Genomic DNA, 22,941 nt, shown 5'->3' on the forward strand with positions numbered 1-22,941 from the left:
ATGGGTATATAGCTCAGTGATAGATTGCTTGCCTAGTATAAATGAAGCCCTAGGTTTGAGCAACATACTGAAATTTTCTTTTTTTCTGTTTGTCAGTAAGTCATGTAATTAAAAATGGGCTGAAATGCGAAATATTTGCCAAAAAGATTATTATTATTATTATTCTAAAATTTCTGAAGATTAATGTTCTAGAATATAAAAGGTCCCTTACATGATAGTTATTAACATCTTAATGGACAGCAGAGCCAAAGTTGTGAGATATTATTTAAGGTACAAGGATGTGAGGTAAAATATTGGAAGCAATGCTGTTATATATAACCTTTGGTTGCTAAGGTAGGATATTTCAGGCTTATATCCCTAAATTTTGAGATTTTAGTAAATTTTAGGTATTTCTAGATTCCCTTTGTAGATACTGAGACCCTGTCTCAATATAACAAAAAGGGCCAGGGATGTACTTCAGTGGTAGAAAGTCCTTAGGTTCAACACCCTCCCTTGCCTCCTGAAAGTAATAGGTCTCAGCTCTCAGCTGCCTAGAATCTCATGAACTGACACCAGATAATGACCACAGACTGAGACCACTAGCAGTTGAATAAGGGTATGGAATTTAATTCATGAAAATTTAGTGAAACGTGTTAGCCTAAATCGATGGGATGACTATGATGTCATGAATGGAGAGGGTAAGGCTGAATGGTAGCCCTAATTGACATGGTCTTAGGCAGTACAGACACAGAGAGAAGCCAAAGAAGGGCATTGGAATACAGGTAAATAAGGCAGGTTGACTAAAAATGATAATCAGCAACAAGGGATGGAGTAGTTCCTTCAAACAAAGGCTTTTAGTGGCCTAATAAAGAAATAATAAAAATTGCCAGTACATTTATCTGTATAAAAGAACTACAATTGTAGTCTATCAATAACTGCTTTATATAGAAAAGGTTTCAAGTTACTTTTATTTATTTTATGCCTTTATTTTTATTTATTTTTATGTGGTGCTGAAGATTGAACCCAGCGCCTCTCACGAGCTAGGCAAGCGCTCTACTGCTGAGCCACAACCCCAGCCCTTCAAGTTATTTTTAAATATAGAGGTATTGTTGGCCAAGTGTGATGGTGCCCATGTGTAGTCCAGCAACTTGGGAGGCTGAGGCAGGAGGATTGTAAGTTCACTGCCAGGCTAGTTAGCTTAGGGAGACCCTGTCTCTCAATAAAAAGGGCTGGGTATATGGTTCAGTGGTAGAAGTAAACCTGGGTTCAATCTCTTATATCTAAATAAATAAATAAATATGTATTGTTAGCATTTTCTAACAGGAAGATGATACTATGCTTCATAAGTAATAGACCTTTTAATATCTGAATAGGCAGTTACTTATAACTGTATAGCAATTCAGTAATTATGTCTTATTGGCTTAGCTTGCTATGTTCTCACAAGATATCTGTATAGATGGGTTAAGTGTTAATATTATCTGAGTGAAATGCTACAGTGTTAATTTTACCTTTTTTTTAAATTGATAAATTTGGGTACACATGATTTCCATTGTGACAAGGATGTGATTTTAAATGCTTTTCTAAATTGTTAAGTCATGATTAAAAATTTCATTTAAATTTTCTTTGTAGGCACTGTGTATGATGTGAGTCACTACAATGCTTTACTTAAAGTTTATCTTCAAAATGAATATAAATTCTCACCTACTGATTTCTTGGCAAAAATGGAGGAAGCAAACATTCAGCCAAATCGAGTAGGTAGTTATTATGGTAAATATTGGTTGGCCATACCAACTTTTTGGATTTCTTTTGCCCAGGGGAAAAAAATTCACCAGCCCATTTCATTGACAGGTGACATACCAGAGGCTGATTGCTGCTTACTGTAATGTAGGAGATATTGAAGGTGCCAGGTATGGATCTCTATAAATGTAGGTTTATGCAAACCAATTTATAAATTTTGTAAACCTGGAGTATGTTCATTTTATTTTCTCTTAGTTCTTAATAAGGATAGTTATTTCAGAAATATTTTAATATTACACATTTTGGTAATATGACTTAGATAAAATGTAAAATTGTTTAAGAGGACAAGATGAATAATCTGTTTTAATTACAAATATGTTGTTTTAGAGCACAAGTATAAAATTATTGAGATATAAAGGTGTCTTTACTTTTTTTTCCTTAGAGAAATGTTCTTAGTTTTTTAACTGTCTTCACTTATAAAACTAGGAATCCCACTGATTCATATAAAATCAGTTGTAAAATATTACTGCTTAGGTAAAATTTTGCCACTTTTGTATTGAAGGCTTGGGAAATAAAAGGAATTTGAAATACAGTTTTATTTTTAACCAAATGTCTTATTAAATTTTAAAGGTTAATTAATAATGTAGAACAAACAATCAGATTTTCAGAAAATTACAACACGAATACTTCAAGATTATTGATACTTTAAGGATTAGGATTTCATGAAAGGGGGTCAGATTTCACTTTATAAGTAAACATGTGGTGTTACATTGAAAATAACTGAACGCTTAATTTATACATGTAAAAAGTGGTTTTTGGCAATCAAGAAGTGTCTTCATTTCTCTTATTGCAGCAAGATTCTTGGATTTATGAAAACTAAGGATCTTCCAGTCACAGAGGCAGTGTTCAGTGCTCTTGTTACAGGGCATGCAAGAGCCGGGTAATGTTCATCTCAAGATTTTCATTCTTATTCAATGTTTAAGTTATTAAAAAAAAAAATTGTAGAAAATTCATAGAACATGTTTATATCTTCAGAAAAAATCTGTAGAATTAGTACTTATTACATTTTTAAAAATTGCTCTTATAATTTGTTTTAAACATTAAACATTGAAAATATTCAGTTTTAAAAATCTGGAGTAATTAAATTTGTAAAGTTTAGTAGTTGCTCTGGAGAATTTTTTTTTTCTCCTGGAAAAAATTTTTTTTTATTTTTATGAGTAATTTATTAAATGTTATTATTAAAAGTTAAATTAAATGCAAGTCATACTAACTATAAGAGGCTACATTATTTAATGTTTATGTAACTATTACATAATTTGGTTTTTTAGAGGGAGGAATTACCTGAAAAATTTCTTAATGTTTATGATCTTTGTTATTTTAGAAATGTAGAACTAGTTTAACATGCATTTGTCCTTTATCAATATCACAATTTCAAATAGTATAGGTAATATATTTTAGGTTGAATAATTGTATTTGGAAATATTATAGTAATCTGTTTTATTTTCTTTGAATTAACTTTTAGAGATATGGAGAATGCAGAAAATATTCTCACTGTGATGAAAGATGCTGGAATAGAACCTGGTCCAGACACATTCCTAGCATTACTGAATGCATATGCTGAGAAGGGTGACATTGACCATGTTAAGCAGGTATGACTCACATAAATAAACATGAACATCATGTGTGCAAGGAGGTTGTAGCACTATTTTTAAAGATGTCTCCTTGAAGAGAGCAGTATTTAAGAAAAATTCTTAGTTTGATACCTTGATTATATATATAACAATTGTTCAAATAGAGTATTTCCTGCTTTATTAAAGAAGTCCCAAAACTTTGTTCCTAATTTATTGAATCTTGGTATTTTAATTTACTTAAATTTAAAATTCTGATTTCTAACTTGTTCTAATTTCTGGAACTGTTTGTAGACTCTGGAGAAGGTGGATAAGTCTGAAGTTTACCTTATGGACCGTGATTTATTGCAAATTATCTTGAGCTTTAGTAAAGCTGGATATCCTCAGTATGTCTCAGAAATTTTGGAAAAAATTACCTATGAAAGAAGATATATTCCAGGTAATATAAACATTTTTATTTACATTGTTTTTTTAAAATACTTTTTAGTTGTTGATGTACCTGTATTTATTTATTTTTATTTATTGGTATGTGGTGCTGAGGATGGAACCCAGTGCCTCACACATGGTAGGCATGTACTTTACACTGACCACAACCCCACCCGCTACATTATTTTTTTTATAAACCTGAATTGCTATTTCTTATTTGTTGGAAAGGGCATTCTGTAACAATAGATTGTGGTAAGTGATCATAGGACTTTTTAAAAAGCTTAATAAATTAATAAACACGAGTTAATGAGTACATGGAGATGTTTTTTTTTGGAAATGTTTATTTATTAGGCAGACATATCCTTTTGATGTTTGGAATTCCTAATTTTGTCTTTAGTACTGGTTGTAGGGTGAAAATATCATTCAGTTTAGTAACAAAAGATATCTTTGTTTTCTTCCCAGATGCAATGAACATCATTTTGCTTTTAGTCACTGAAAAGCTGGAAGATACAGCATTTCAGATTTTATTAGCATGCCCTATATCAAGAGAAGACAGCCCAAATGACTTTGGCAGTTTCTTTTTACGTCACTGTGTGACTATGGATACGGTATCTTGTCCATTTTTACTTTGTAGATGGTATTACTGGTAGTAATATTCTTTAAAATAGAAGGTTTATAAAATTAGACTAATTGTAAATGTAATAAAAACCTTGTTTTTGTCTTGCAAGATTTTGGGGTAGAAAGAGGATGAGAGGTTCAAATTTTTCATCCTCAAAGTGGTAGAATATTTGCAGAATGTCCAGAGGTGGGTTATTTGCCAATCTAGTGATGTGGTGACTTACTTTTTTCTAGCCTGCAGAGAAGCTAACCAACTACTGCAAGAAGTTAAAGGAAGCCAGGATGCATATGTCTCCTTTGCAGTTCACACTCCATTGTGCTTTACTAGCCAATAAAACAGGTATTCTACTATTTTTAGTTAAAAGGAACACCAGCAGGTTTTGCTGAGGTAGATTGGTGATGTTTTATGTTATGTCTTTCAGACTTGGTAAAAGCTTTAATGAAGGCCATGAAAGAAGAAGGTTTTCCTGTCAGAGCTCACTATTTCTGGCCATTGCTAGCTGGACATCAGAAGAAGAAAAATGTTCAAGGTTAAATTTTGTCTTTTACTGATTTGTACCCACATCTAATTCAGTTCTTTGGGAAAGCATACTTACTCCTCAATGTTAGATCTTGTGGAGGAAATAGAATTATGTTAAATCATAGTAAAGTCTCTGAGCATTAAAATAAACAAACATAGGGCTGGGGATATAGCTCAGTTGGTAGAGTGCTTGCCTCACATGTATAAGACTGAGTTCAATTCCCAGCACCACAAAAACAAACAAACAAACAAACTAAAAAACAAACATAAGATTTCTTTCATCTTAATTTCATTTTTTAATTCATCTCATTTTGATTTTTAACATTTCATTAAGTTTTTTTTTTTGAAATCTTTAATAGTGTTTGAAAGTAGTTTGTCTATCCTTTTATAAAGTTATACATAATCAGGTTTATGAAAACAAGAAGTGCACCATTTTCTTTGTGGACCAGTCTTTTTTCTTCTGAACTGAGCTTGATTACAATAATAGAAAAGGCAAGAAAACTTTTATTGCAAAATGAGTGCTTGTGACCTGACAGCCTGCTGATTGAAGGACAGAAATGTTCAATCTTTCAGGTACTTAAGTACGTTTAAGCATTTAGCATACTTTTCCCTTGCACACATGGGATGTCTATAGGATATGAATAAGAATTGAACAAATATTAAATTTTAGAGTACAGTATCTAATTCTTTGGTTTGCATTATTGGTAATTCAGAAAGAGTAGTCTTATAAAAAGATGCTTTTAACAGAAGTACTTCCCCCTTGGGGAAACAAAAAATGGTCTTTTTCATTTTATCTCACAGTATAATGTGCTTTGGAATGAGATGCAGAGTTGTTAGTGTGACATTGGGTGACAAACAAAATGCACAAACAACAAAAAAAGTGCTTTTAGCAGACTTTCATATTGCAATTTTATTTTAAATATATAACCGTCTTCTGGTTTAAAGGAAATAGTGAAACAAGTATTCCCTAATTGTTTCTGGCTATAAAAGTCTCTAAATCCTTTTTAGAAAAATCTTTGTGAAAACAATATGCTAGTTGATTAACTCTTTGTCTATTCTTCAGTTTTGAAAGTTACAAGAGGTAACCTTTAACCCAGTATCTTTAAACCACAGAAAGTTTACATCATTGCATCAGACTTTTTAGGCATGTATTGTTTACCTTTACACAGGTATGAAAATAATTTTGATATCCCGTTGAAGTGTGTTTATCAGGTAAATTTGCTTTTCTAATCATAACAGGGTATCTAGACTTGAATTGGTTATGACATTATTGCTACTTAGTAAACATAAAAGAATTTAGGTAATTTATTTCTATAGTTATAGTGAGTTGAACTAGTAGAAAATGGGCTTTATCTTGAATCCATCTTTTCATAGAATTGCAGAATTTAGATTTCAAAGGTGCTTTTTTGAAAGCTCATATTGTATTAAGGAAGGAACTGAGAGCCACAGAGGGGATTCAGTGACTGACCTTAGGTTTTCCATCTAGCTGTCAATAATATTGGGATTAGAATGGAGGATTTCTGTCTTATTCAAGTATTCTTTTTACACAATAATGCCTCCGTTTTAGACATTTGTAAATATTATAATGTATTTCTTTTATAAAAATTCTTAGTCATCTTTTAGAAATTGGGTACCAATTTTTACATTAAGGACTTTTGTGTGTGTGTGATGTTATGGATTGAACCCAGGGCCTTGTGCATGTTAGGCAAGCACTCCACCACTGAGATGTACCCTCAGCCCTTATTAAGGACATTTTAAAAAGAGGTGGCATATTTTACTCAATAAAAATTTTATGTGGAAATATACTGATGCTTATGCTTCATTGATAGATAATGAATTAAGAATATAAGAGGTTGTTAATTGTTTTATAGTTCCATTTTTTTCTTCTTTGTAGGAAGTCCTAGAAGATCATTCTATTCTATAGTTTTCCATTCTATAGTTTTTCTTTTTTATTTCTTTCATTTAACAGGGAAATGGCTATATGTATTCGATATGGTTTCTGTAGAAAAAAGTAACATTCTTATTGATGTAAGGAACTTGATCTTTGTCCAGTGAAAGTCATATACATATGTACTCATAGAAATAAAAGAAGAAGATAATGGCTTTAGTGATGGAGAATATGTGGGAGTATTTTATAATGAATAAATAAAACCCTTCAAGAAATCAAAGAAGCATTTTCAATAGTAGGATGATCAAATTTCTGATCAAATATTCTGGTTGCGAATGTAGCAATCACCATAAGATTCTTTGTGTGTGTGTGTGTGTGTGTGTGTGTGTTTTACTGGGGGTTTTTATTTTAAGACAGGGTCTTGCTAAGTTAAATGTGGCCTTAAACTTGAATTTGTGATCTTATTGCCTCAGCCTCCTCAGTAACTGGGATTGCAGGTATGTGCCATAAGAAAGATTCTTAAAATGACTTCCTCATGGCTCATCTTACTAGTATTTTTCATTGTGGCATAAATGGAAAAGTCACCACTTAGAGTGATAACATTTTCAGCATCTTGCCTATATGAGAGGAAATACCCAGAATGAATAGGGATGTACAGCCTTTGGGATAGTTGGAAAACATAAAAATAAGAACATGAAGAGGGGAAAATATATAAGGAAGGGGTGATCAGAAAACCTAAAGCCAGTTGAATGAAGTGTCAGAATACAGGTCACTTACTTTTCAAAAAAGTAAGACTTTACCTCCTAATAAAGTGAGTGCATTGGGAAGAAGTAAAAATCCCATGAAGCAGGCAGTTGTAGTCACTAGAAGTTGTTCAAGTGAACCCTCTCTTTCCCAGAATGGTTCAACTATTTTAATTCTTATTAGACTTCTTGAATGGAAACTTTACTCATGGTACATTGCAATAATTTTCTTAGATTATTTATCTTAGGTTAAATTACTGAGTTCCTAGAGGTTTGGAATCCTCTTGTTTATTTATTTATTGGTACCAGGGATTGAATGCAGGGGTGCTTAACCACTGAGCCACATCCCCACCCCTTTTTATATTTTGTTAGTGACAGGGTCTCGCTGAATTGCTTAGGGCCTTGCTAAGTTGCTACGGCTGGGTTTGAATTCATAATCCTTCTGCCTCAGCCTCTGAGAAATCCTCTGACTTAATGTTAGATTATTTTTATCTTTCTTTGTTTTAAGGAGGGAGTTACATTCTTTGTATAGATATATCAGCTCAGCTCAATCATCTTTTATTACATTATTTTTGTACTGTGGATTGAACTGGGGTTCTTTGCTACTGAGCTACATCCCTAGTCATTTAAAAAAAAATTTTTTTTAGTTGTAGTTAGACACAATACCTTTATTTTATTTATTTTTATGTGTGCTGAGGATTGAACCCAGGGCTTTGCAAGTGCTAGGTGAGTGTTCTACTACTGAGCCACAACCCCAGCCCCTTAGCCGTTTTTATTTATTATAGCCTCAATATAATTGAGGCTAGCCTTGAACTTGGGATCCTCCTGCCCCAGCCTTGTAAGTTGCTATGATTGCTGAGGCTAGCCTTGAACTTGGGATCCTCCTGCCCCAGCCTTGTAAGTTGCTATGATTACAGGCATGCACTTCTCAACCCCACTATCTTTTCCTTTCTTTTTAAAAAAGTGCTTCTTTCTTTTCATCTGACTATGGTTAGTGAAGGGTGCCTGAGGGAGTGATCTTAGCTGGGCTTTCAGTGTGATTCCAAGGCTATCTTAAGCCTGTTTTAGTTTCAATTAGAAATTTATGTACTTTGAAAATGCTAGCAACACAGATTATCTAAACAAACATGTTTATCCATGTTGTTGCCAATGATGGGATTTCTTTATTTTTTTAAGGCTGCATAATGTCCCACCCTGCTGTCCCTTGTATATTACATTTTAGTTTTCCTTTTTTGCAATACTGGGGATTGAACCAGGGCTTTGTGCATGTTAGGCAAGTGCTCTTACCACTGACCTACATCCCAAAGGCTTTTTAAAATTTTTATTTATTTTTTATTTTTATTTTTTAAAGAGAGTGAGAGAGAGAGGGGGACAGAGAGAGAGAGAGAATTTTAACATTTATTTATTTTTTCTTAGTTCTCGGCGGACACAACATCTTTGTTGGTATGTGGTGCTGAGGATCGAACCTGGGCCGCACGCATGCCAGGCGAGCGCGCTACCGCTTGAGCCACATCCCCAGTCCCCAGAAATTTTTATTTTGAGACAGGGTCTTATTAAATTGTCCAGGCTGTCCTCAAATTCAGGATCTTCCTGCTTTATCCTTCAAGTGGCTGGTAGTATGTTAGTGTGCCACTATGCCAGATTATTACACCACATTTTCTTTGTTTCTTTTTTACTTGTTCTTTCTAGATATATATTTTGACATACTATATATAAGTAGAATAAAGTGTAACTTGTTCCAGTTAGGATTCCATTACGTGGTTGTATATAATATGGAGTTCCTTTGGTCGTGTACTTATTTGTACTTTATCCATTCATTTGTCAACAGAATATTGTTCCCACATCTTGGCTACTGTGAATATTGCTGCAGTGAACATGGCATGCAGACATCTCTTCAAGATACTGTTTTTATTTCCTTTGTAAATTTATGTAGAAGCAGGATTGCTGGGACATGTGGTACTTCTATTATTGAGCTTTTGGGGAACTTTCATTCTGATTTCCATAATGTCCAAATCAGCTTATATCCCTACCATCAGTGTACTAAGATTCCCTTTCCTGCACATCCTTACTAGCGTTTGTTATCTTTTACCTTTTTAATAATAGTCATTCTGGGTTTTTTTATTTGGTTTTGTTTTTTCAGTGTAGGGAATGAAACCCAGGGCTTCGCACACGCTAGGCAGACACTTTATCACTGAGCTGTACCCCAGCCTGGTAATAGTCATTCTCATAGGTTTGAGGTGATATCATAGTTTAGATTTGTATTTTCCTGATATTCAGTGACGTTGAACATTTTTTCATAAACCTGCTGGCCATTTTATGCTTTCTTTTGAAAAAAATCTATATTCAGGTCCTTTGCCCGTTTTTTAATTGGGTTGTCTGGGTTTTGCCATTCAGTAGTATGAGATCTACTTATAGTATACATATATATGTATAGTAGTGTCTCTCTCTATATATAGTAGTAAATATATATGTCTATGTATATATTTCATATTACTAAATGGCAAAAAAAGAGACAACCCAGTTGAAAAATGGGCAAAGGACCTGAATATGTAGATCCGTAGATAGATAGAGATACACATAGATATGGCTGTAGATATTGACATATATACCATTATCAGATAAGTGGTTTGCAAATATTTTCTCTCATTCTGTAGCTATTTTTTCATTTTGTCGATTGCTTTCTTTGGCATCCTGAAATTTTTTAGTTTGTTGCAGTCTCACTTATTGAGTTTTACCTTTGTTGCCTTTGCTTTGGTGTCAAATCCAGAAAAAAAATCATTGCCAAGACCAGAGTTTTCTTCTAAGAGTTTTACAGTTTTAATCTTTGATTATTGGTCATTATTGATGGTTTGATAATTGTTACTAACATTCCTTCATCCATTTTGAATTGATTTTTGTGTATACCATCAGGTAAAGGTCCAGTTTCATCCTTTTGCCTGTAGATATCTAATTTTTCCAGCACTATTCTAAAACTATTCTTTCCTCATTGTGCATTCTTGGTGTCTTTGTCAAAAATTAGTTGACTGTGTATGTGTAAGCTTATATTTGGGCTCTCTATTCTGTTTCATTGGGCTGTTTCTACTTTTTATGTGAGTATAAAACTCTTCAATGGGCTGGGGATGTGGCTCAAGCGGTAGCGCGCTCGCCTGGCATGCGTGCGGCCCGGGTTTGATCTTCAGCACCACATACAAACAAATGTTGTGTCCGCTGAGAACTAAAAAAATAAAAATAAAATATTAAAAATTCTCTCTCTCTCTCACTCTCTCTTTAAAAAAAAATAAAAACTCTTCGAAAGTTAAAATACTCTGATCTATAATCTGAATCTTATCTAAACAAATGTGAAGATGTTTCATAATGTAGTTAAACTTACCTTATCTTTCTGTACTCAGTGGGAACTTATAATCATTTGTACTAGAGCACATTATATAATAAAATTTTTTAGATATGTAATTTTTCTGTAGGGGACATTGTATTTCAGAAACAAAAACTTTTAGGAGAAGTTTTAATAATATGAAAGTAATGCAACTAAAGTAGTAAGTTTTAAAAAGGTAAACAAATATGTCCTTTTTATTAAACTGTTATTAGTTTTATAGAATTAATTGAATCTGATATAAAGAAAACAGTTTGTACTATTTGAAGCTAACTGTAGCTTGGAAAATATGGAATGATCTTTTAAGAAGTTATTAAAATATGTTTTTGTGAGTGGGGAATGGAAAGGAATATTTTACTAGATTTTTAAATTAGTTTTGTTTTTGTGGCACTGGGCATCAAACCCAGGGGCTTGCGCATGTGATGAACGTACTCTTGCACTAAGTTACATAACCAGTGCTTTGAATAGGTTTTAAATATAGTAAGACAATAATTCATTAGATCATTTGTTCTCTATTTATTTTTTATTTTTATATTATAAAATATGAAGTCAGAGGATGGTAACAATTAGAGTACTTTTTACTTAAATGCTTAATCAAAAACACTTTTTGAAACTGGTTTTGTGTTTGACAAGTCCCCTTATTCCATTCCCCAAGCCCTTCCCATTGCAAATGTTTTATTGTGTGAGTCCATCATCCTGCATGATAGCAATGATGTTTTATGATCCATTCTGTTGGGGTGCTAGAAATGTTAGGCATGTTGTTTAATGGTTTTAAGTTTTCTAATACTCATAATTTTAAGGATATTTTCTTAGCACTCGCTACTGACTTAATAGAGTGAGATAAAAAAATAATTTTTAAAATTTATCATCATATACCTCCCAGTTTCCTAGCTTTTCAGCTTTCTCTTTTAGACAAACAAAATGCTAAGTAATTTCCCTGCATTATGATTCAGAAAATAATTGAACTGAACTTTCTGACATTTTGTTAATTTCTTCCAGGTTCATCTCTGTGCTTCTGTATTTTATCTTTCAGGTATAATTGATGTCCTCAAAGGAATGCATGAAATGGGAATAAATCCCGATCAGGAGACTTATGTAAATTATGTGTTTCCAGCCTTTGATAGTATAAAGTCAGTACGTGCTGTTTTACAGGTGAGTACAAGTGTAGTTTTAATTGGGTAATTGAGGAGAATGTCTTTCCACCTTAATATTTGATAGTCACCAAAAGAAGACATAGTTGAGCTAGGAACTAAAAGTGGTCATGTGAATAATTTTTTTTTTTTTAAACTTACAGGCTGTTGTTGTTTTTCCTTTTCTCAATCTTCTTTTTTTTTTTAAAGAGAGAGTGAGAGAGGAGAGAGAGAGAATTTTTTAATATTTATTTTTTAGTTCTCGGCGAACACAGCATCTTTGTTGGTATGTGGTGCTGAGGATCGAACCCGGGCCGCACGCATGCCAGGCGAGTGCGCTGCTGCTTGAGCCACATCCCCAGCCCAATTTTTTAAAGCTTTCTAAAAATATTAGCTAGTATATATAGTGGTTTAACTTAGAAAGGCAAAGCAGCATTTTTGTTTTTTTTGGTAAAGACAATATGCCATTATCAGCAAAAGTTAAAGTAAAACAATATTCACTCCTCAGTCCCAGCCTAAAATGCAATTATAATTTTCAGTTTTTGAATCTTTCTTCATTTCTATATGAATTTTCATAAATGCATCCATAATATATTTATCAGTCTTGTGTTTTTTTCTTGTAATAATCTTTGTTTGACTTCAAAACATTTTTCTGCTGTCTACTTCTTATCTCCACCAGAATAGGCAAGGCATTGATAAAGGGGTGCTTGAAGAAATTGACTTGGACAGTGCAAGGATTGCATTTTTCACTTTGAAAACAAAGTGCTATACAATTAGGAACAGCATGGCAGAGCAGCAAGTACTTAATAGAAAGTATTTTGTTCAAAAAATCTGTTACCTAGGCAGTTATTCACATAATGCCTTGATTTTTCTAATAATGTTGCAGTGTTCCTTCCTTTCCTAGAAATAATTACATAATTACAATCCTCTAAATGTTAGTGTTTATATCTTGAGTGTCTTTACCTTTCCTCCTAATTTCTTAGCAGAGTATTTTTAGCCTATGCCATAGGTATTTTACTGTTAAAATAATTTTAAAACATTTCCCTAAATGTTTTCTTTCTTTGCAGACATATAACCCAAGCCTGGCATGGTAGTGCATGGCTGTAATCCCAGACTCAAGAGGCTGAAGCAGGAGGATTACAAGTCAAAGCCAGCTTTAGCAACTTAGTGAGGCCCTCAGTTACTTAGTGAGATTCTGTCTCAAAATAAAAAATAAAAAGGGGCTGGGGATGTGGCTCAGTGGTTAAGCAACCTGATTTTGATCCCTGGTACCAAAAAGAAAGAAGGAAAGAAATATAACCCAAGATTCCATTTTCTTTTTCTTTCTTTCTTTCTTTTTTTTTTTTTTTTTTTTTGAGATGAGGTCTTGCTATGTTACCCAGTCTGGTCTAGAACTTCTGAGCTTAAGCAGCCCTTCCACTTTAGCCTCTCAAGTTTACAGGCATGTACCACTGTGCCTGTGTTTTATTGGTATTTTAGGGAGGTATGATTTTGAAGTTTCTCCTAAATTTACTTATATTTATTCTCATTTTAACTCTTTTTCCTTCCTTACTGAAATTTCAGTGTTAAGTATTTTTGGCTCAGAAATAAGTTCTGTTAAATGGTTAGTAGGGCTGATGGTATTGCTATTGCTGATGGTATGGTATCATTAGTTAATCATTAACAAATATATGTATCATTTTTTAAAAATTATATAATACACAGTCATTGATTAAAATATAAAATGCTGTTAATTGATAAAACCACACAACTCATCCACTGTTCTTACTTTGCTTGATATATGTATGTTTTTTTTTTTTTAATTAGTTACACATGACGGTACAATGACCTTGAAATATCATACATTTGAATCAGATGGGATATAATTTCTCATTTTTCTGAGTGTACATGTTGCAGAATCATATTGGTCATGCAGTCGACATATGTATTCTTTTACATATGAGTATGCTTTAGAAATCTCTTAGCAAAAATTAGATTATATTATTCATATTATCTAGCAAACTATTTTTTTCCATTTCATACCTTTCCATACCAATATGTAATTTCACAATTTTTTTATGCCTATATACTATTTTCCTGTATGGATATATCAATTTATTTTTATTCATTGTCTATTATTTATTATTCAGATGCTTTTGATCTTGTGCTATTGTAAAATGATTCTATAAGTATATTTGAGCTCGATTTTGTTCCTGTACTTAAATTGTTAAATAAATAATATTGCACCAAGTGAAGAACTACTTGGAGTTAAATATGTTTAATCTTTTTTTTCCCCCCTTTTTGTACTTTGGATTGAACCCATGAGTGCTAAGCCACACCCTCAGCCCTTTTTAATTTTTGTTTTGAGACAGTATCTTGCTGAGTTGTTTAGGGCCTTGCTAAATCGCTGAGGCTGGCGTTGAACTTGATGATGCTTCTTCCTCAGCCTCCCAGGCTGCTAGGTTTACAGGTGCATACCACCATGCCCAGCTAAATATGTTTAATCTTTATGTCATGATATGTCCCAAAATATCATTTAGTTCTATGCATTGAATTTTTGTTTTGTCCTGAGTGAGGGAATATTAGTTTTCAATAGTAAAGTCTTCCTAGAAAGAAAACTATGTGTAACTGATATTTAAGTTAAGCATTCAACTTAAAATGTTGGAACTCTACTACAGAACTTTTGCTAAAATTCATTTGTTTTCTATATTGTTCTACAAGATCATTTTTAAAAGCTATATTATCAGAATATGGTGATAAAAAGCAATATTCAGAATGTAGGAAATTTGAATGATGTGTTAAAATATTGTTAACTGAGGCATATTATTGCTGATACATGCTTTATCCCTAGAAAAATGAATGTCTACCTGAAAGTAATACGTTTTCTCAAGCTGAATTGAAAAGTGAAGCTGTAAATGGGAACTTGGACTACATTTTATCATTTTGTAAGTATGCAGCATTAGCAGTAAATTTGACAGGTATCAATTTCAGTTACAGTTGAGGGCATGCAGGTAGCTCATGCAGTGCAAGCAAGAAAGCTTTTATATTAAAGTCAGATTGATAAATCAGTTTGTGATTGAATTTGTGAATAATTTGGAATTAATTTTTAAAGTTGGAAGGAGCTTGGAGATGGTATTAGAGTGGAGGTTAGACTGGGAACCCTTAAGACTCAGGTCCTACTTTTAATTCAGCAGCTGGTATGTGACCTAGAAGATGTCAACCTGTCTTTGCTTTACTTTCCTTAAATTGGAATGGTACTACTTATCTACTCTATGGGGGCTGTTGTGAAAATCAGTTGAGACAGTTTCTGAAAGTCTTTTTCACATTTGCATCTATCATGATCCTTAAGTTATGTGAAGATATGTCCTAGGTTTTCTTAACAAAAACACTGCAGATGCTTTACTGCTCATCACTTCTTAATAAAATTGCCTCAAATGATAGATGGAGAAAGGCACAGTGAGGTTATATGAATTGCCCAAGGTAGTAGTAGTGCTTTGAGTCAAAAGCAAGATTTTCTGACTTTAACTATTTTTTCCCCATACCATATTTTATTTTTATTAATTAAAAAAAAACTTATCTTAATTTCTTCATTTTTAAACATATCCATGATGTTACTAGACATATTTCAGAACTTGTGGAAAATAACATCATTTAAAACCAACACACAAACACTAATTTCTAGCTCCCACGAGCTAGATTTGATTAATGTATATTCAAATTGTATAAGTGGAAGCTTTTTAGAAACCAGATTATTAGGTATGTATGAGCTGTGTATGTGTCATTTAAAATAGTTCATTACTGCTAAAATAAAATAAAATAAAATAAAAAGTTCATTAATGACAGTAGTTAATAGTATAAGGGAAAGGCAACATGTCCAGTTGTCATATTTTCATTTTCCAAAGTTACAATTATCTTCAAATAGTACAAGCCTATTTCTTTATATCAGATAGTTAAAGTAATAGTTATTTGAGTCAAAGATTGTGTAATACTTGCTGCTATGTGAGCATATTGATTTTGCCTTCCACTCTATATAATATATAGATTTTTCTATACTGACAAGATGAAAACAGAGAAACATTAGTGGAGGAATCTAGCTCATAAGGTGCATACTTGAGAACTGCCTTTTCCTTTTGTCATACCATCGTTTCCACTTTATTGTCAGCCTCCTGATTTTTCAGACTTTCTTTGTTGCTAATGAAACTAGATACCTTGTGTCAGCAGCCTTCCAGCTTTCTGAGATGTTTCTGACCACCTTTATAAGGCAAAAAACTTAACAGTACTGTATGAAATACTATTTTGAATAGTCTGAAAAAAACATTTTTAAGAGGTTGTTTATTAAATTTGAAAAAGAATGATGCCAGCCACTAGAAGGCTAAAGATGTAGTATATGAGTTAACTTTTGTAAGTACCCTTTCTTCACCTTGAATTTATAGATCTTTGAAGAACAGTTCTATAATTTTCATTGCCTGCTCTATGATATGAACTATTAGCTACTACATCACAAGGAATATCAGATATTAGATAGGATAGATGGATTTTTTTTTTGAGAGAGGAGAGAGAGAGAGAGAGAATTTTTAATATTCATTTTTTTTTTTAAAGAGAGAGTGAGAGAGGATAGAGAGAGAGAGAGAATTTTTAATATTTATTTTTTAGTTCTCGGCAGACACAACATCTTTGTTGGTATGTGGTGCTGAGGATGGAACCCGGGCTGCACGCATGCCAGGCGAGCGCGCTACCGCTTGAGCCACATCCCCAGCCCATAATATTCATTTTTTATTTCTCGGCGGACACCACATCTTTGTTGGTATGTGGTGCTGAGGGTCGAACCCGGGCCGCACGCATGCCAGGCGAGCGCGCTACTGCTTGAGCCACATCCCCAGCCCCTAGATGGATTTTCTTGATCAAGTTTGTGGAAGACTAGGATATATCTTCCCTTTTGTATCTATAGGAATATAGGAATGGCAAATTAACTTGATCAAGCAAAATTAAAGGTTACTGAGAGGCCTGTGGTTGTATCCACTTTAAAATTCCTTGAGTACCTAAGTATAGCTCATTTTAAAGATTTTTAGATTTTCAAATGCTGTGAAACTATAGCCATAGGGTTTTTGTTCAAGGGATATAATAGTTGATCTGGGATGGTTTTATTTATATGTAAGTGAGCCAAAATAAATTTTTAAAATTACTGTTTCTTCCCATGAGTTTTTAAAAAAATTAAATCAGATAATACTAAGAGTCACATAAACAATATTTATTATCTCCAGAATTTGTCTTTACTTTGAATTCTTCTTTCATTCCACTAACCTTGAATTATTCAGAAGCCACATTACGTTTATAGAAAATTATTAAATCACTTACTTAAAACATGATAGTATAATTGCAGGGAAAAATAATTCAGGAGAGCCAATAGTGATTTCTTGCTAGTTATGGCAAAAGTCGTATGAAGAATTAGTACAGGGCCTAATTCTAAGCAAATCAGGCTTATGATGTCAGCATTGAGATGAATTATTGACTGTTAAATGCCAAATGGAGTAAGCAAATAAATGCTCAGAAAGGTGAAAATCAGTATAAGTCAATTACATAATAGAGGTAAAGACCTATTTTTTTATGACTCTTGTGTCAGTGCAGTTATTAATCATGGAAGAAAATGGAATGAGAAGTATGAATGGTTCAAGAGAACCCAACATTACTCTGAAAAGAACTTGACCTTTTTCTGTTTAAAGGACAAAAGTCATTTCAGTCTCTTTCCATAGTGTGACAGTATCCAGTAACATTCAGCCTCAGATGTCTGTCAGAGTGATTTGAGAATGCTTATACATTAGTAATTACCATTTATGCAAAGGAATAGTTATAAATTCATTAATTGTACATACTTATGAAAATGAAATAAGATGCTTTAAAAAATAGTTTATATTGCACATATTTGTTACCATATTATCTAAATAATTTGATATAAAAACACTTAAAATTTTTTTAAATAAAATTTCCCAATTGAAAGTAAAAGTATTGTAATCCTAGCTACTCAGGAGGCTAAGGCAAGTAGATTGCAAGTTCAAAGACAGCCCTGGAAACTTAGCAAGAATCCGTCTCAAAATAAAAAATAAAAAGGGCTGGGGATTTCAATAGTAGAACATCCCTGGGATCAATCCCCAGTATCTCTCACACACGCGAGTGCGCGTGTACAAGTTGGTAACTCATGATTTTTTTATTGTTTTGTTTTTTGATCTGAGATTTATTGATGATTATTTTCTTTTGCAGTGGAATCAAATACAGAGCCTTTTTCATTTAATTCTTTGAGAGGTAGCCTGATTCTAGGCTTTAGGAGGTAAGATGATCAACTTAAATGTTCTTTGTCTGAGTATGTACTTATGTCTCTTGTTCTTTTGATCTATTGAATGAAGAAAGATCTTACTATTTAAAACAACCTATCTGTTCTATTCTTCAAGTAGTTAATTGAATTGAGTTTAGGCAGTCTCTTATATCATGGTTTTTTGTTTTTTTTTTTGATGGACACAATAATATCTTTTCTTATTTATTTTTTATGTGGTGCTGAGGATTTCGAGGCAAGTGCTCTACCGCTGAGCCATACCACCTCCCAGAAGCACCACTCTGGGGATCAGTGGTTCCTTTGACATATGGCCTTTGGGGTGCACTCAAGGTTGTAGCACTTGGTTAATGTGATAATCGCCACATCTTGAGTGTTTCCTCCCACAAATGTGCATATAAGTTCTCAGCTAAAGAATAAGTCAGCTTTTTCCAGATTTCTAGAGGATGCTCTGTTCAGGTTGACCTCTCTGAGGTTCTCTAACCCTTGAATTCTGACTGTCTTGACTTCTGGATTCTCATCTCAGGAAACCCATTGGATTCTGTGTTTTTTCTTATTGAATTGGGGCCTAGAAACTTCCCAGATAAAGAGCTGGGGTAGTTTTGGCATTTACCATGCATGTTTCTCTTCCTTCAGATGTCACTTTTTCCTCTGCCTGTTGTCCAATGTCTGAAACCATTGTTTCTGGCTTTGTACTTGTTTGAGGTAGGAGACAAATGTATTCCCTGCTGTATTGCATCATTGCAGAGAAGTGGAGATGACATGACAGAAATCTCCAAGATCACCATCATGTATAGTGATTCCGTAGGGTAGGTGTGCCCACAGGATTCACCAAATATTCGGCTTATAGTCATACTCATTTTTGAGATTTATTATAGGACACAAAGCAGAATCAACAAGGGAAAAGACGCATGGGGCAAAGACTAAAAAGAAACCAGATACAAGCTTCCAAGATTCCCCTCCCTGTGGAGTCACTTAGGACATGCTTAATTCTTCCAGGAATAAGTTGTTTTAACATATATGAAATGTCTATGAGGGAAGCTTATTGGAGCCTAGAAATCCCAGGTTTTTATTGGGTCAGTCATTAAGTACCTCCACTTAGCATATACCAAAATTCCAGACTTCTGGAAGGAAAGTAGGTGTTCAGTCTAAACAAGTCAGGCACAGTAGCCACTCTTTAATACTTAGTGAATGGTGGGGAAGTCTCCTGGAATCTGAGTTCCCATATGCCAGTCAAAGGCCAGTCTTGCAAATAGACCTTTCTACGGAGAGCACTCTTAGTCATTTCTGCACAGATGTTAGAACTCAACTAGGATTTGGCAGTGGAAATAATAAGGGGATGTATAAGAAACTGTGGAAGTTAAGTTTACAGATCATGATGATATTAGAAGTTGGTGATAAGGAGAATATTAACCAGGATGGAGAAGGAGGAGTAGCTTACTTTGGCTGTATCAGTTTTGGGATAACCTTATGTTTTCTATATAATGCTATTTGGTGGAGATGAGAATTGGATTTGGGAATCACCAGTGAGGGACTGATTGAAGGTATTGAGGGAAACAGGGTGGAACAGTGATTCTTTTTTTATATATATATAGAGAGAATTTTTAATATTTATTTTTTAGTTTTTGGTGGACACAACATCTTTGTTGGTATGTGGTGCTGAGGATCGAACTCGGGCCGCATGCATGCCAGTCGAGCGTGCTACTGCTTGAGCCACATCCCCAGCCCAAGGAATAGTGATTCTTAAATCCAAAAGGGTTCTTGAAGTATTCCCTTGCCCCTATAAAAGCCTTTGTTGTAGAAACCTGTAAACAGGCATCTAGAGAAAATATTTGAGGTTTTATGTTTTTTATAAAAATAAAAGTGGTATTACACTTTATATACTACTCTTCAATCTTCATTTAATGCCTGCAGAAGATACATAGTATACCCCAGTAAAATTATACTGTTGTTTTTCAATAATTTCCCTATTGATGGACTCATACTGTTTTTAATGTTTACCATTGCCAAAAAAACCCAAAGTGCTGCAGTAGATATTAAGTGCACATATCTGTTTGTGTTTGTGTATGTGTTTCTATATGCACATATTTTTTCCCCCGCTTAATGGCTAGAATTTTAAAAAGAAACTTTCATTGGGTATGATGGTGTATGACTGTAATCCCAGCAACTTGGGAAACTGAGGCTGGAGGATTGAGAGTTGGAAGCCAGCCTCAGCAACTTATTGAAACTGTGTTTCAAAACAAAAAAAAATAAAAAGACCTGAGTATGTAACTCAGTGGTGAAACATTAGTAGGATAAATCCCCAGTACTCCCCAAAGAGAGAGAGAGAGAGAGAGAGAGAGAGAGAGAGAGAGAGAGAGAGAGAGAGAAACTGACTTTCTATTTCAAAGGGTATACATAGTCTTTATTAGTCACTGACATATTACTTTAAAAAGAAATTGTATTAGATTATATTAGCAATTTCACTGCAGAATATGAGAGTATCCATTTCCCTGCATCCTTGGAGGTACTGAACATTATAGTGCTTTTTAATTTTGACCTAACTGATGTATGAGAAATGATATCTTATTGTATAAGATACTTTATATTGTCTTAACTGTTAAGCAGAGTTGAAACATGTTATCTGCTTACTGGCCATGTGGATTTCCTCTTCTTGAAATACTATAAAAATCCTTTGTCTAAATTTTCTACTAGGTCATATGCTTTTTCTTACCAGTTTGTAAGATACTGTGTATTAGGGATGTTTATCCTGTATCATGGGTGAAATAAGTGATTTTGAGTTTTTTGTTTGAATGTTTGTTTCTGTGGTTTTTTTTTTTAATCGTGTTGTAGAGAGTTGGGAAGGAAAGCTATGATAAAATCCAGGGTAACTGGAAGGAGCTAGTGAAGAAAGGAAATTTTAATTACAGAAATTTTACAAAAGGAAATTGTAGTTAGTGTTGTAAACTACAGAGATGTAGGAGAGGGCTAAAGAAAGAGGGTGTTCATATAAAAGATTATTATCTTTTTATAAAAGATTTTTATCTGATTATCTTCAAGAAAAGAGTTTTTAATAGCATTATAGGGGAGAAGGGGAGACTGGAAGCTGTGAGAATCTTGGTGTTTTAAAGTCATTGAATTAAATACTACATTGCTGAATTTATGTGTTCTTTGAGATTATTTTTATTTGAATAGATATGTTGAAAATATTGGAAAATAGATTACTTTATTTGTAAACCACACCAAGCTAAGTGCTTTGCTTCTATCCTCATTTAAATCCTCTTTTGGTTATTTCCCTATTTGTTAGCATCTTAAATGCTTACTTGATTCTTGGCAAATAGCCACATATTAATAAAAATTTAAATATATTTAACAAAAGGCCTGCTTAGTGTTTGGGCAGTTGCAAATCCTTCTTTGTTCTTGCCATAATCTTAGTGAAAATAAGTTTAATTAATCCCTTCTAGAAATAAATATGTAGGCTCTAAAACTTTATTTTGTTAAGCAGTTTTTCTTATGGTAAAATTTTAGGTTATGGTGACTTGGTATTATTCATAATAATATGTACATAATTGGAAGCATTTATGACATGAGGTGATTTCTTTCTTTCCCTCCCAACCCCAAAACTACAAAAAATTCAAAACATAACTGATGTAATTAGAATCCTTTATCTTAGAATTAATGTAGCCAAGGCATTCTGTCATGTGATGTCAAATATAATGTTATATATTTTTATAAATCCCTTCACCAGTACATTCAGTGCAGTCATTGTTACAGTCACCTGTTGTGTTTGTCAGGGTCCCATTATACTCGTAACACTTAAGAACTGCCTAGGTGACTGGGAAAAAACTGAGCACAGAGTGGCAATGAATCCCAGGTCAACTGTGTCATTGCCAATAGGGTCCATGTTAAGTTACCTGTAACTCTTAGGCTCATGAGCACATAAGAAATTGAACAAAAGAGGGGCTGGGGTTGTGGCTCAGTGGTAGAGCTCTTGCCTAGCATATGTGAGGCATTGGGTTCGGTCCTCAGCAACAAGTAAAAATAAATATTAAAAAAAGAGAGGTAGATTAATTCACCAAAAGTGATTCCGTGCCAAAAATAAGTTAATCAAAAGTTACCCATAATTTACATGGATGTAATTAGAATTGGAATGCAATGTTTAGAGTATTATCTGTCTTTTAATAAGACCTGCCTAGTAGTTCAGTGCCACGAGGACAGTAATGTCTACCAGTCTGCAGCCTGATTTGCTTCAGGTTTATTTTTTAGGCTATCCCATAATATTTATGGAAACATGCTTTTCTTTATATCTTTTGAGAGTAGTTTAAGTGGAAAGCTGATATTTCTGTGTATTGATAAGCTCAGGAAATGGTAATTAAAGATCAGTCAAGTGTAATACCTTTCTGGAGTTTTCCATTTTATAAGTTATCTTTTAGCATACATAGGCAAAGTCATCAGTCAAAAACTATTCAAATTTAATACTGCTGAGAGTGAGGTTATTCAAGATTACTAGGGAATTTTTTTCTTTTAAACCTTTTTTTCAAAAAAATCAGTCTATATATCAGGGCATTTTAAAGAGTATTTAGATCTGACTGATAAGTTAGTGAATTCTCATGTCAAATGCT

The 22,941-nt window shown here is 33.4% G+C and overlaps 1 protein-coding gene across 1 annotated transcript in view; it reads left to right on the forward strand.

Annotated features, from left to right (window-relative positions):
* The window catches only part of Lrpprc (leucine rich pentatricopeptide repeat containing), a 105,770-nt gene that overhangs the window by 16,635 nt on the left and 66,194 nt on the right, over window positions 1–22,941 (forward strand). Inside the window, exons 4-14 of the mRNA XM_005324518.5 lie at window positions 1,609–1,730; window positions 1,828–1,886; window positions 2,570–2,656; window positions 3,239–3,365; window positions 3,639–3,783; window positions 4,233–4,378; window positions 4,623–4,728; window positions 4,811–4,918; window positions 11,943–12,061; window positions 14,870–14,963; window positions 18,274–18,340. Of these exons, the coding sequence (XP_005324575.1) occupies window positions 1,609–1,730; window positions 1,828–1,886; window positions 2,570–2,656; window positions 3,239–3,365; window positions 3,639–3,783; window positions 4,233–4,378; window positions 4,623–4,728; window positions 4,811–4,918; window positions 11,943–12,061; window positions 14,870–14,963; window positions 18,274–18,340 (1,180 nt within the window). The remainder of the gene's footprint in view (window positions 1–1,608; window positions 1,731–1,827; window positions 1,887–2,569; window positions 2,657–3,238; window positions 3,366–3,638; window positions 3,784–4,232; window positions 4,379–4,622; window positions 4,729–4,810; window positions 4,919–11,942; window positions 12,062–14,869; window positions 14,964–18,273; window positions 18,341–22,941) is intronic.

Source organism: Ictidomys tridecemlineatus, chromosome 12 (genome assembly GCF_052094955.1).
Source record: "Ictidomys tridecemlineatus isolate mIctTri1 chromosome 12, mIctTri1.hap1, whole genome shotgun sequence".
NCBI classification, from domain to species: Eukaryota; Metazoa; Chordata; class Mammalia; order Rodentia; family Sciuridae; genus Ictidomys; species Ictidomys tridecemlineatus.